Below are 12,069 nucleotides of genomic sequence, written 5' to 3' on the forward strand. Positions count from 1 at the left end.
CTCTCGTATCTTTTGAACTGCTCCTGGATATACTTCGCTGTGAGTTTTAACATGAGAGCACCTGGGATTTGAAGATGAACCCCTATGTCACCTCTCAGTTCAGGAAAGATCTCTTTCCACACTTTCATTTATTGCTCTTTTTTTAAATCTCTGATCTGTATCTGTTTTCCAAGCGGGCCTTTTTGAGTACAAACTGCATACATTTTAATTTCCTCTTCTGCTGTGCCTTCATACTGTCTTTTTCAGGTATTTGAAATGGTTTCCCAGGAGCCGCATCCCCTTACATTTAGCTACATGTATGCCAAGATATAGATTTGAACATAACTTGAATCAAGCTTTATTCCTATCCTCTCTGAATCATGCACGTCTCCTCTTGAGCACAGAAAAAAGCAGGTGTTGCTGTTTTATGTCTGTGGAGCTATTGATTGCTTCCTGCATGTTCCGTTTTTCTCTCAGCTTGCCCCTTTTTTAGTCTCTGGCCTCCTTTTTCACAGATGTTGTAAAGAGTGTATGTTCACACAAGCTTTTCCACCTGAGTTGACTGACTGGACATTAAAAATATTGAATATGAACATTTCCAGTATCAGAAGACCCGAGAGTCAGAAGACTGTGCTGCTTTAACCATTGGGAGAAGCACATCCGTCACCTGGAGGTCATAAAACCCCTCTTGTACTCAAAGTAGTCCTTGTTCCTATTTGTAGGATTTATTCTGCTTATTCTTTTTTTTCAATCACATGTTCTGTTCTGTTCTGAGTCTCTTGATTTACACTGTTTCCCTCCCAGAGAGTCTTCCTTTAATGAGGACAGCTTTCTCATAACTTGGACTTTTCTCAAATTACCTTTTTTATTTTCTACCCTGAGCAGCCATTTTTGTCTTCATCGGAATTCAGTTTGTGTGAATGTTTGAAACCGCTCAAAAGGCATGTGCTCTTACACAAAATGACACTGTGTTTTGGAGAACTGGGACAGAGCTTTGGGGCTGGGACTTCTGCTGAAACTAAATGAAAGAGGACAGCAGATCAGATCCAACATGGACATGGGACTGTGACAGAGCATCCTTTGTGATTTGGTGATTTGCATTGTCTACATCATGGTGAGGAGTAATTGGAAAGTCTGTTGCGATTTCTGTGGACTGCACTTGTTGAATGAACACAAATCCAGTGAGTAATGAGTCAAGTCTGTATCACTGTATCACTGCAGGCATACTATATATGTCACAAATAGCTTTGAAATATTTGCCATTGTCACATACAATTACATGATATTCATGGTAATCCACCCTCTTTCTCTTTTGAATATCTCTCCATCGCGCAAAAAGGAAGCTGAAGAAATCGAAATCAGAGGGATAGATCGGTCTGTATAGGCATGCTGTCATTTCTTTTTTTGGCTGATTTAGTTGGAGGGCTGGTTTTTAAAAGCATGCCTCAAACATTTTTCCTCTTTGCCGTACTCTGTGACTTCCCTGGGTTTTCTGCAAGAAGGCTGAGCTGGGTTTCATCATTCTTTTAGTTTGCTTTGTTTCCCCCCTGTGCTGGTCATGTTCTGTAAGAGAACCGGTTCTCAGTGTATGTTTATGTCAACTGCCTGCTGTTGGTGTCTTGCCTAAGCCAAGCCTTGCCTGTGTGTACCTCCAAATGTTGTGACTGTACCCATACATGTGCACAGTTTTCACATGTCTGTTTTCTACATGAGCTGATCAAGAAAACGTTGCTGCTAGAAGTGTTATCCATGGTACTGAACTCTAAGGATTTATGCCCAGTCGAGACGACCAGTTTAGATGACCATCTCTGGATACGGTTTGTCAATGCTGGTACTGCAGGTCTCTTAAGATTTGAATCCCCTGCACAATAAGCAGGACTTTGCAAGTGATCTTTTCAGAAGTAAGGAAACACAGGCTTGGGACTTGGGACAGGCACTTTATTTATCAGTATGAACCTTCTCACCAGAACATTTCCCCATCATCCAGTTTTTGTTATCATTTTTAAAACTGAATTAACACCCTGGAAAAGAGGACTCTTTGTTACGACAGGAGCAATGTCCATATTTTGACAATCACTTCATGTATGTATACATGTGTAAGTACCTCTGTTTATATGTAGCTACCAGCTAAAAAGCTCCTCACTTGAACAGTCTGGCCATTGCACCATTCTGTTGTCTGCATAGACACTCATCCTGAAGTCTCCAGTCATGGGAGCTGCTCGGGTCAAGCGGCGTTTCAGCGCAGTGGTGGATACGCCCCTTGACGAAGAGGAGGTCATGAGGCTAGCTCAGAGTGACGATGTCACAGGGGCCTGTGGTGGGGATCCCCCTTCTCCAACGTGCAATGGCAAACTGCTCAACTTGCACCACAGCAACGGAGGAGGAACTCAAGGGAGGAGTGGTGAGGGTGATGAGGAGGAGGATGATGAAGATGATGAAGAACGTGATGAAGCAATGGGTGGAAGGAGGAGAGGAGGAGGAGGAGGGAGAGGAGGGCATGGCCCGGCACTCGGGGCTGTGGGCAGGCGGGAAGGGGGGTGGCAGCGAGCCCAGGGGAGTTGTTCCCCATCCACTTCCCCTTTGCCCCCCCCGGGTGTCCCAGGCCGCCGCCGCCGCCGCTGCCGCCGGCCCCGTGGGCGCTTTGTGGGCAAGGACGGCCGCTGCAATGTCACCTTCGTCAACATGAGCGACAGGGGCCAGCGCTACCTCACTGACCTCTTCACCACCTGTGTGGACATCCGCTGGCGCTGGATGCTGGTGGTCTTCACCCTCTCCTTCCTGCTCTCCTGGTTGCTTTTTGGATTCACCTTCTGGCTCATCGCTGCTGCACATGGCGACCTAACAGTCCTACCATCATCCTCCTCCACCACAGCCACTTCTTCTTCTTCTTCTCCTTCAACATCACTAGACCCAGAGGTGGAGCATTCTAGGGCACCAAAGGTAGAGAACATTGAAGAACATTGCTTTCAGCAGGTGAACAGCTTCATGGCTGCTTTCCTCTTCTCTCTGGAGACGCAAACATCTATAGGCTATGGTTTCCGCAGTGTGACCGAGGCCTGCCCCCTGGCGGTGCTAGCTGTCGTCTTGCAGTGCATTGTGGGCTGCATCATCGACGCTTTCATCATCGGGGCGGTCATGGCCAAGATAGCCAAGCCCAAAAAGCGCAACGAGACATTGGTGTTCTCGGAGGTGGCCGTGGTGGCGATGAGGGACGGGAAGCTCTGTATGATGTGGCGTGTGGGAAACATGCGCAAGAGCCACCTGGTGGAGGCCCATGTCCGAGCACAGCTACTGAAGGTGAGACAGAGGGAGGGAGAGGGAGCAGAAGACAGTATTGGGGACAGTAGATTTGAAGCATCTTTATTAAAAGACATTTTCACCACGCCCATAGTGAAATTCTGACCCATGTTGTGGAGCCCATTTAAAAAGAGAAGGGAGGCAGAGACTGAGTGGGCGAGATAAGAGAGAGAGAGTGAGGTTGAGAGTGAGAGGTTGACATCTGGGCGGGTGGTTTGGTAAATGAGAGCTTGTTTTGTTCTGGTTCTCTCAGGGTTTATAAGATTTGTGGGGGATTAATTTTACCAGGACTGTATTGCTGCAAACTATTGTCTGTCTGATCTTATCTGTGTGTGTGTGTGTGTGTGTGTGTGTGTGTGTGTCTGTCTGGGATTGTATTTCTGATTAAATCTGTTTATGTCAGTATGTTTGCGTTTAACTGTAACTAAAATCTTGTTTTGCTGGTGAGTATATGTTGTGAATATTGTTGTGTTATGGTGTGTGTTGGTGTATGCTACGAAGTGTAAAGTGTAATTAGCTACAGTGTAGAGAAAACGTATTTGCCCCTTGCTGATTTCCTTTATTTGCACGTTAGTCACTAGTTATTTTTCATTCCTCAAACACAATATAATACGCATAGGAGTAAGGATTTACTTAACTGATTAACTTGCACCTTAACTTGCAGTAGCACGAACTACAATCTAATCCTTCCTATAACTGGAGATCAGTGTTTAACATTTTCCTTTCAAAATGGCCTTAATTCAGACATATGGAGGACTTTTGAACATAGTCGTTAAAAGTCTTGTCACAGTATTTCAATACGCTTGAAATGCTTGAGGTGAACTTGCTCTTGTACTTAGGATCATTGTCTTGCTGCATATCCCAATTGTGCTTTAGCTGTACATAATGGACTGGGCTGAAATTATCCTGCAGGATTTTTCTGGTAGAGAGCAGACTTTGTGGTTCAGCAATTATGGCAAGTTACCCAGCCCTGAAGCAGCAGTATTATAACTCACTTCGTATAGTTGGACAGGTTCTATTAATTGATGTTTAGGTTTAACACTAATGAAGACTGACAGTAATGAAGTTACTAGATTAATTGGTCCTATTATCTAAATGTGGTTATTATTAATTGCTTGAATTGAATAACTATCAGTACAATTACTTTCTGGGTAATTTGGGTCAGGTGGAGTTGGATGATGTTTTGAAGTCACCTGTAAAATCTGTTTTGTATCTATATTTGTTTATTTGGCTTTTTTTAAATTATGATTTAAAATCTGAAACAATGTGACATATATTGTTTATAGATACTATAATAATCTATATAATTTGCAGTAAATAAACATGGAACATAAAACCTCAGTCTGACTATTCAAGTCAAAGGGCTTCTACCATGGGAAATTAATCTCATGTAGATTTGCTGAATTATGCATGTGTATAATTTAATCACATCAGTACTTTCTTTTCTTACAGCCAAGGGTGACCCCAGAGGGGGAGTTTCTACCTTTGGACAACGTGGACATCAATGTGGGCTTCGACACAGGCACTGACCGAATCTTTCTGGTGTCTCCGGTGACTGTTGTGCATGAGATTGACGAAGAGAGCCCGTTCTTTGAGATGGACCGACGGAAACTGGAGTCGGACGAAGAGCTGGAGGTGGTGGTCATTCTGGAGGGCATGGTTGAAGCCACCGCCATGACCACACAGTGCCGCTCTTCTTACCTGGCTTCTGAGATCCTTTGGGGTCACCGCTTCGAGCCTGTGCTCTTTGAGAAGAAAAACTGCTATCAGGTAGGACAGAGCCTAACAACAGAGATACTGGCATAGAAAGGGATTGAAAATAGCATGAGGAACCAGTATCAGTTTACCTATTCATGCTTTTATAGCTACTGTTGCAGTTTTGAACAAGCTTTATAAAATTCCAATCAATGTAATGATAACTCAATTTTTTGGGAAATCTAGCGATTTCCATCTCTATCATAGGTTGCTGCCAGGTCTATAGATTTAAAGAAGTATTCTCTAGCATTCTCTATACTTTGTATTTTAATAGTATGGTGAATTTTTTCTTTTAACATGTAATGTCGACTGAATACTGATGACCCTCAGATATTACTTGTGTTACTTGTGACACTTTATAGATATAAGAATTGTCAGTTGATGCCAGTAGCCAATATGTTTACACTTTAAATAGCAAGTGTGATACATTTGTAAAATGTACAAATCATGACTCATCTAAACACTTTGCTCTTTCTCTGTTCAAAAAATGATATATAAGTTTGAAAATATGATGAAGTCTGATAACGATATTTTAAACGAATATCTGCCAATGGACCGGTGCCGTGTCCAGGGGATTTTCCTGTCTTGTGTCCAGTGTTTCTGTAAGGGCCTACCATGTCCCTGACCATAATCAATTAATTAATGAATACCTGCCAATATAGATATGATTTTGATACAGAACTTTCGGTGTATGTAATCATAATTACATGAACAACACCTGATATATCTCACAGAAGTAAAACTAACTAACTAAAATGAATTAACAACACACTCTTAATTCACACTGAATTGTGACTCAACAACTGACTTGTGGGTGGAACATGAAGAAGTCAGCGAGCACAGATGTAGCACACGTTAAACCTTTTTAACCCCTTAAGACCTAAGGGCTGTATGTGCATGCACACTTTATTATTTCTCATAGGTACATAACTTAAATAAACATTTGATAGTAGTTACTAAAGAATTGATAGCAATTACTGAATAATAATAGTATTTCTATTAAAATTAATACCATGGGTTCAATTAGTTAACAATATAGAGTCTTTTGGGAGGGTCACAAAATGTTGTTTTTCAGTGCTCCTTATCGTTGTTTGATATTGTTGTCCTTCTCTAGGTGGACTACTCGTACTTCAACAGGACTTATGAGGTCCCTGACACGCCGTCCAGCAGCGCTAAAGAGCTGGCTGAGAAAAAATACATCCTTGGCTCCCGTTCCTCTTTCTGCTACGAGAACGAAGTGGCATTGCAGCTCTCCTCCTCTCCTCCCCCCTCCCCCAGCAAAATCTCTCCATCCCCCTCTCCCTCTCCTTCACCCACTATCCCCACGCCCCCGCCCAGGCGCATCTCCTGCAATGAGCACCCACTCACACACACACACTGAGCCCCACCCCCCCCTCCTTAGTGCTGGGGGCAAAGGGCATTGGGCACAGGAGAGAATTAGGGTCAATGAGAGGGAGCTAGAAGAGAGTCGAGCGAGACAGAGGGTAAAGAAAGAGGACAGTTAGAGGTAATGAGGTTCACTGAGAGAAAACAGAGAAAAAGGACGAGAACTTTGACAGGGCAGGCAGAAAAGAAAAGAAAAGGGATTGGAGTAATGGCAGTGGGTCACAATCAGGAGAATGGGATAAGGAGAGAATGGATAAAAAGGGAAAAGGAGGGGGTAGGGGCCTTTTTTCAGCATGACTGAGACAAGGATAGAGAGATTTGAGCATAAATATCAGATCAGGGCTAAAACCTAAGTGGAACAAAGTGTTGCAGCCCACATGTAGGGTCAGTGAGAACATGCTGAGGATTAGAGAGAGGTAGAAGTTAAGCTTGTGTAGGTTTTGCTGCCAGGTGAACAGGGTCTGGATATTGAGAAAGGTCAGCAGCGACGTTTGGGTAAGTGAAGCTCAGGTCAGAAACAGCAAAAACACAAACTAAAAAAAAACAGGTGGAAAGATCAGAAAGCAGACTTAATTTCAAACAGATGGGGCAGAAAGTGTGTGTGTCTGAAAGAGAGAGAGAGAGAGAGAGAGAGAGAGAGAGAGAAAGGGATGGATTGACAGGGCTATTTTGAGATGAGGAGGGCTGCAACGCTGACCCACTTGGCTGATTGGACCTGGCAATCTTTCAGAATCAGTGAAACTGTTCACTGGGTTCTGTCTGCGGTGGAATGCCAACCTGGTTCTGCTCTAGCAAGTACCTAACAGAATCCCAACAGTGATCCCATGTGGCGGCAACAAGTAACAGCAAGGTGAAGTGGTTTTAGTTTGGTACATAGGTAAAAAAAAACACAGTATCAGAAATCCAGTATAACAAACTATAACAGTGAGATGGCAGAGAGAGTGCTCACTGTGCTCTCCCTATCACCTAACTGTTTATCACTGATATGGTTTTTCTTTGCCACTGGTTTTGCACAAACATAGGGTACAGTCTGATAAGGATAGTACATCTGTACCGTGAGCATTCTTTGGTAGTGGCATCAAATAATTGACACTGGTTCAATGATAAAGAAGTGCATAGCACCCAGAATACTTGTTGCAGGTTCTGTTGTCTTTAACTGGATGTTGGGCTACTTGCTGGAGCTATTATAGGAAAAAACACCACTGAAAATCTGCTGCACTTGATGTTTCTGTATGCCATTATTGTATGTATGTCATTGTTTGTTGTTTTATTATTATTATTGTTATTATTATTGTTATTATCTGTTCATTACAGAGCATCTTATATACTATAGACTTGTGAGACACACTGTATGTCCAGATGTTTAAGAACACCCCTTATAATGAACACATTCAGCTACTTTAAGTTGCACCCATTGCTGACACAGATGTGCAAATGCACACATACAGTGTGTCTAGTCCTCTAGTCCCTGTAGAAATAGAACAGGGCTCTCAGAGAAGCATGAACCTATTGGCACCATGCCTAATGTCAGGCGCGGGCTAGTGGGGCATAAGGCCTCCAGCACTGAGCTGTAGAGCAGTAGAACTGTGTTCTCTGGAATGATGGTAGGTGTTCTATCCAATACTTGTGGGATGAGTTGAGGAGTTGTGGGTGAGGTGGATGGTGATCATTCAACATCTAACACAGCAATTCTCCAGAATGTAGTACAAAGTATTTATTGAACAGCAGGTGTCCCAATACTTTTATCCATATAGTGTACACACGCACACAAATATATATATATATATATATATATATATATATATATATATATATACACGTCTATGCACAGCACCGCCCGCGCCCTGTCTCCAGGAACACCACACAATGTGAAGTATCTTTTTTGCTTACTTTAGTAGTTCACATCACCTGTTGTGATTATCTGGTTTGGATTAAAGAGAATTATCTGCAGAATCATCAGCTGCTGTTTGTTCTAAAGACTTCATTCTTATTTTGTTTTCTTTTTCTTTTGGAGACGAGAGCTCACAGCAACCGAAACTGCTGTCAGTATCTGTGATGACAGACTGGTGTAGACAGTGGCAGTGTTTGTGGCTCATGTTGCTATGAGGTTTTCTTTCTTCCTTTCTTTCTTTATTTCTTATCTGTGTTTCTTTCATCCTTTCTTTAAAAACACACACACATCTAGACCCAACAGAATGTTGCTGAGCAGGTTCTGCCTCAGGCAGGAGACGCTAATTTGTTGCCAATGTATCTTTCATAATGTTTTGGGCAAGTTTTTTTGCACCTTGAAGAGTTAGTCAAGTGTAATCCTGTTTTATACTGATGTCAAACATGTAGTGTAGGAATGATATATATTATATCCTGATTGTAGGTACAATGCTGATCTCGAGGGAACTCCTACTGCGTTACTCTATGTGTTATATATATATATTCTGATATATTACTGCACTACAGAACACTTGACTCACTGGCCTAACTCTGAGACAGATTCAGGTATGTTCATATATTCAGAGTGCTGGGACGTTGTTTTTGTGTGAGATATGAGCTCTAAATGAGAGACAGCGAATATCTAAGTCATTCCTAGTTAGTGTGACTCAGATGAAATGCACACTAAAAATAGTCTGTTCATTGCAGTTGGTGCCACTGCTCTGGTTTTAGGTGAGAATAAAAATATATGTCAGATATCACAGGGTTAAATTTAGGCCGACACACTAGGGTTACTATAATGAGAAGTTCCTGCAGTACATAGAACCTGTCTGTATTTATGGGCATATAATCATTTCTGATTTTGGTATTCCATTGATCTGTGTGTGCGTGTGTGTGTGTGTGTGTGTGTGTGTGTGTGTGTACTGGTTACTTGTCTCCAAGGCTACAGCACTATTAATATATGCCTGTTGTCATCTGTGTTACTTTCCTGTTTCCTCACTCATCTGTAACTTGAACACAACCCCACTGAACTTTGTCACTGCTGACTGATGATCAGATATTTCCTCTGTGCACACTTTTCCTCACTCCATCATCTCCTCTATGTTCTGTTCACTATTGCCGAAACACAATACAGCATCTATCAGCTGATGTACTGTTTTTATTTCTTAATCACACCAACTCTCTTCCATGTTCCTCATGTACCGTTCACACGCTCTTATGACTGTGTAGCAAAGAATAAGTGCTTCGTGGAAAATAGAAGCCCTGAAAAGTAAATAAAACATTTCTTGTACTGACTCAAGTGCTTTGCTCTTAATTGCTATTGATTGTTAATTATGTTAATGAGGGTTCTGCAGTGTTAGCACTGCGCTCACATTGGTTATGGTGTGACCACTGCTGTGTAGAGTACTGAAATAATTACTACATAGAGGAGCAGTCAAACACATAGTTGCTGGAAGATGTTTCAAGCATGAAGGATTAGGTTACTAAGTTCCAACCGTATGTCACCTCACATGTCTGTGCATACTTTTAACTGACTTGAGCTCCAGATCAGAAATTCCCCTGGCTTTGGATTTCAGTCTAAAATTTAAATATTTATTAGAATAAAAAAATAATAAATATTGCATTTTTAGTTTGTTTAAAAATGTACTTATTTATTAATTTATGGGGTGGGTGATCCGCTGAAATAAGGCTTCATTTAGAGTAGGACCCTGTAGAATGTAATAAAATGAAAATTATTTATTGCAATCAACAGAAGAATGCTAAAAATAACAATACATTTATTAATAAATCATATTAATATTAAATACAAAAAAGTACTTTTTACTTTCCTGGCATCATTGAATAAGAAAAGGTTGGTAACTGACCTAACGTGAACCTCAAACACTGTTGTTATTGTTACGTGGTAAAATGGGCCAAATCCAAAACCTCATAATACAATTAACGCAACAGCTACTTCGGGAGAATATGAAAGCAAAGATAAAAGCTAAGGCTGGGCGACAAGAGAAAGGACAACAGTAGACTGCAATGGATTACACATGAAACAGCTTGGTCCACCAGTGCCTGGAAGCAGGTGAAACAAACTGCTGTTCCACCAGTGCCTGGTGCAACGACTGTAGAAAACAAGGATGCCATAATTGCATTCACTTCAATCCTATAGAAATGAAGCCAAAGCTATAGAAATGTCTGCCATGTTGTCAAATTTGCAACCAGAGTCTGCACAGTAGAGACCAGAGGTGGAGCCAGACTCGCCTACTAATTTGGCAGACCCACCCCTTCTCCCACACCAAGTGTGTCTTTGATAGCCTTCATTGAGCTTACGGCGCAGAAGCAAAGCAGCTTTTCCCCTGGATACCCAGTTTGTCCAGTAAGTGGTAAAACAGCAAAAGTGCTGTTTTTTTTAAAGCAAAAACTGGGGGTACATTTCAAATACTAAATGTGCCAATATTAGCACAGGAAAAAACTAACTGGACACTGGAGATGGAAAGAAGTGTTAGAAGAGATAAATGAGATGGAAAATGGGCTGTTCTGTTATTAAAACATATGGGGATGGGCAGAGCTACATATCATACCGCAACCAACCAGCAGAGGTGCAAGACCTGCGGTTGTTTCATATTTTGAGCCACACTGAGCTGTCCATAGAGCATGTTTTCTACAGTCACTGGGTGGGAGCTAGACTAAAATTAATCTGCAATCTACAAGACTACAATCTCTTCTGTGACGAGAAGACAGTAACACTAGTCAATAAGACTAAATAATTATTTTTTTCTTTGTTACAGTGCTAAATTACACTAGGCTAGGCTATGCTACATGGCTTATTTTAAAGGAAAATGAAAGGTTGTAAGGAAAAACTGAAGCAAAATAACAGAGTTGTAAATTGGCTTGTAAAATGGCATCTGGGCGTTATCCATCCCAATCAGTCACACACTTATTATTTATACATCAAAAACAACTTTAAATACTTAAAACAACTTTACATTGAATAATGGGTTAAAGAGGCTATATTTTAGCACTCAGTTGGGTGTTATGCCACACTAACAGAGAACTGCATGAATTGCTTTTTTAATAGATAGGAATGATAAATTCAGAACTGGCCAATTCTTTTAGGTAATGCATATTTAATTAATTCTGAATTGTAGGGTGGAAGCTATTTCAGTTTTAGAAGTAGGAAAATCCTGATGTACAGAAATCACTGCTTCTCCTGCGTAATAGTATTATTATGATTATTTGTATTATTCTTGTTATTAATATAAACATGTTATTACCACACGGTGCCTATCCTCCTATTAGTACTATATTTTCTTTATTCTTCGTGTAATCAGCCTTAAGCCTCTGTAACCTGTTTAAGTCTGGTGTGCTGGGATCGTAAGGTGCGGCCACTCGGATTAGTGTTGAATCTGCGCAGCGCCTTTCTGCCTCTGAGCCACAAAGAGCGTCTGCAGCTCCGCACCGCCACCTGCTCCTCTGCTCTTATTCGGCCATGCGGACTTTTTCCCTCTCGTTTGATTGGCTACACCACCCGTCACTCTCTCAGCCGCAGATTCTATTGGATTAGGCGTCACAGACTTCCAGCACTGAGGCGGGGCCGCGCAGTGCTGCTCGGAGGGCGGGTTTTTGGAGACAATCTGCACTGTGATTGGCTGCAGCTCGACATTCTGCGCCGACGCCGGACTCTATTGGTCGATGCGGAGGAAGGGTTCGTGCTTGTCTGAGGTCTCCCGCTTGCCC

The 12,069-nt window shown here is 41.9% G+C and overlaps 1 protein-coding gene across 1 annotated transcript; it reads left to right on the top strand.

The window, feature by feature from the left end:
* The first annotated feature begins 2,187 nt into the window (after positions 1 to 2,187).
* kcnj14 (potassium inwardly rectifying channel subfamily J member 14) lies at positions 2,188 to 6,610 on the top strand. Its single transcript, XM_072678763.1, has 3 exons — positions 2,188 to 3,276; positions 4,729 to 5,046; positions 6,146 to 6,610. The coding sequence occupies exons 1-3, from the start codon at positions 2,188 to 2,190 to the stop codon at positions 6,410 to 6,412; spliced, it is 1,674 nt and encodes a 557-aa protein (XP_072534864.1). The 3' UTR covers positions 6,413 to 6,610.
* Positions 6,611 to 12,069: the final 5,459 nt, after the last annotated feature.

The sequence above is a fragment of the Salminus brasiliensis genome, chromosome 5 (assembly GCF_030463535.1).
Source record: "Salminus brasiliensis chromosome 5, fSalBra1.hap2, whole genome shotgun sequence".
NCBI lineage: Eukaryota > Metazoa > Chordata > Actinopteri > Characiformes > Bryconidae > Salminus > Salminus brasiliensis.

What these genes read in the sequence shown, in the direction of transcription:
- kcnj14 (XM_072678763.1), top strand. Translation starts at nt 2,188, where the DNA reads ATGGGAGCTGCTCGGGTCAAGCGGCGTTTCAGCGCAGTGGTGGATACG. An exon ending in TCCGAGCACAGCTACTGAAG is followed by an intron (nt 3,277 to 4,728) that starts GTGAGACAGAGG and finishes CTTTTCTTACAG; the next exon opens with CCAAGGGTGACCCCAGAGGG. An exon ending in AGAAGAAAAACTGCTATCAG is followed by an intron (nt 5,047 to 6,145) that starts GTAGGACAGAGC and finishes GTCCTTCTCTAG; the next exon opens with GTGGACTACTCGTACTTCAA.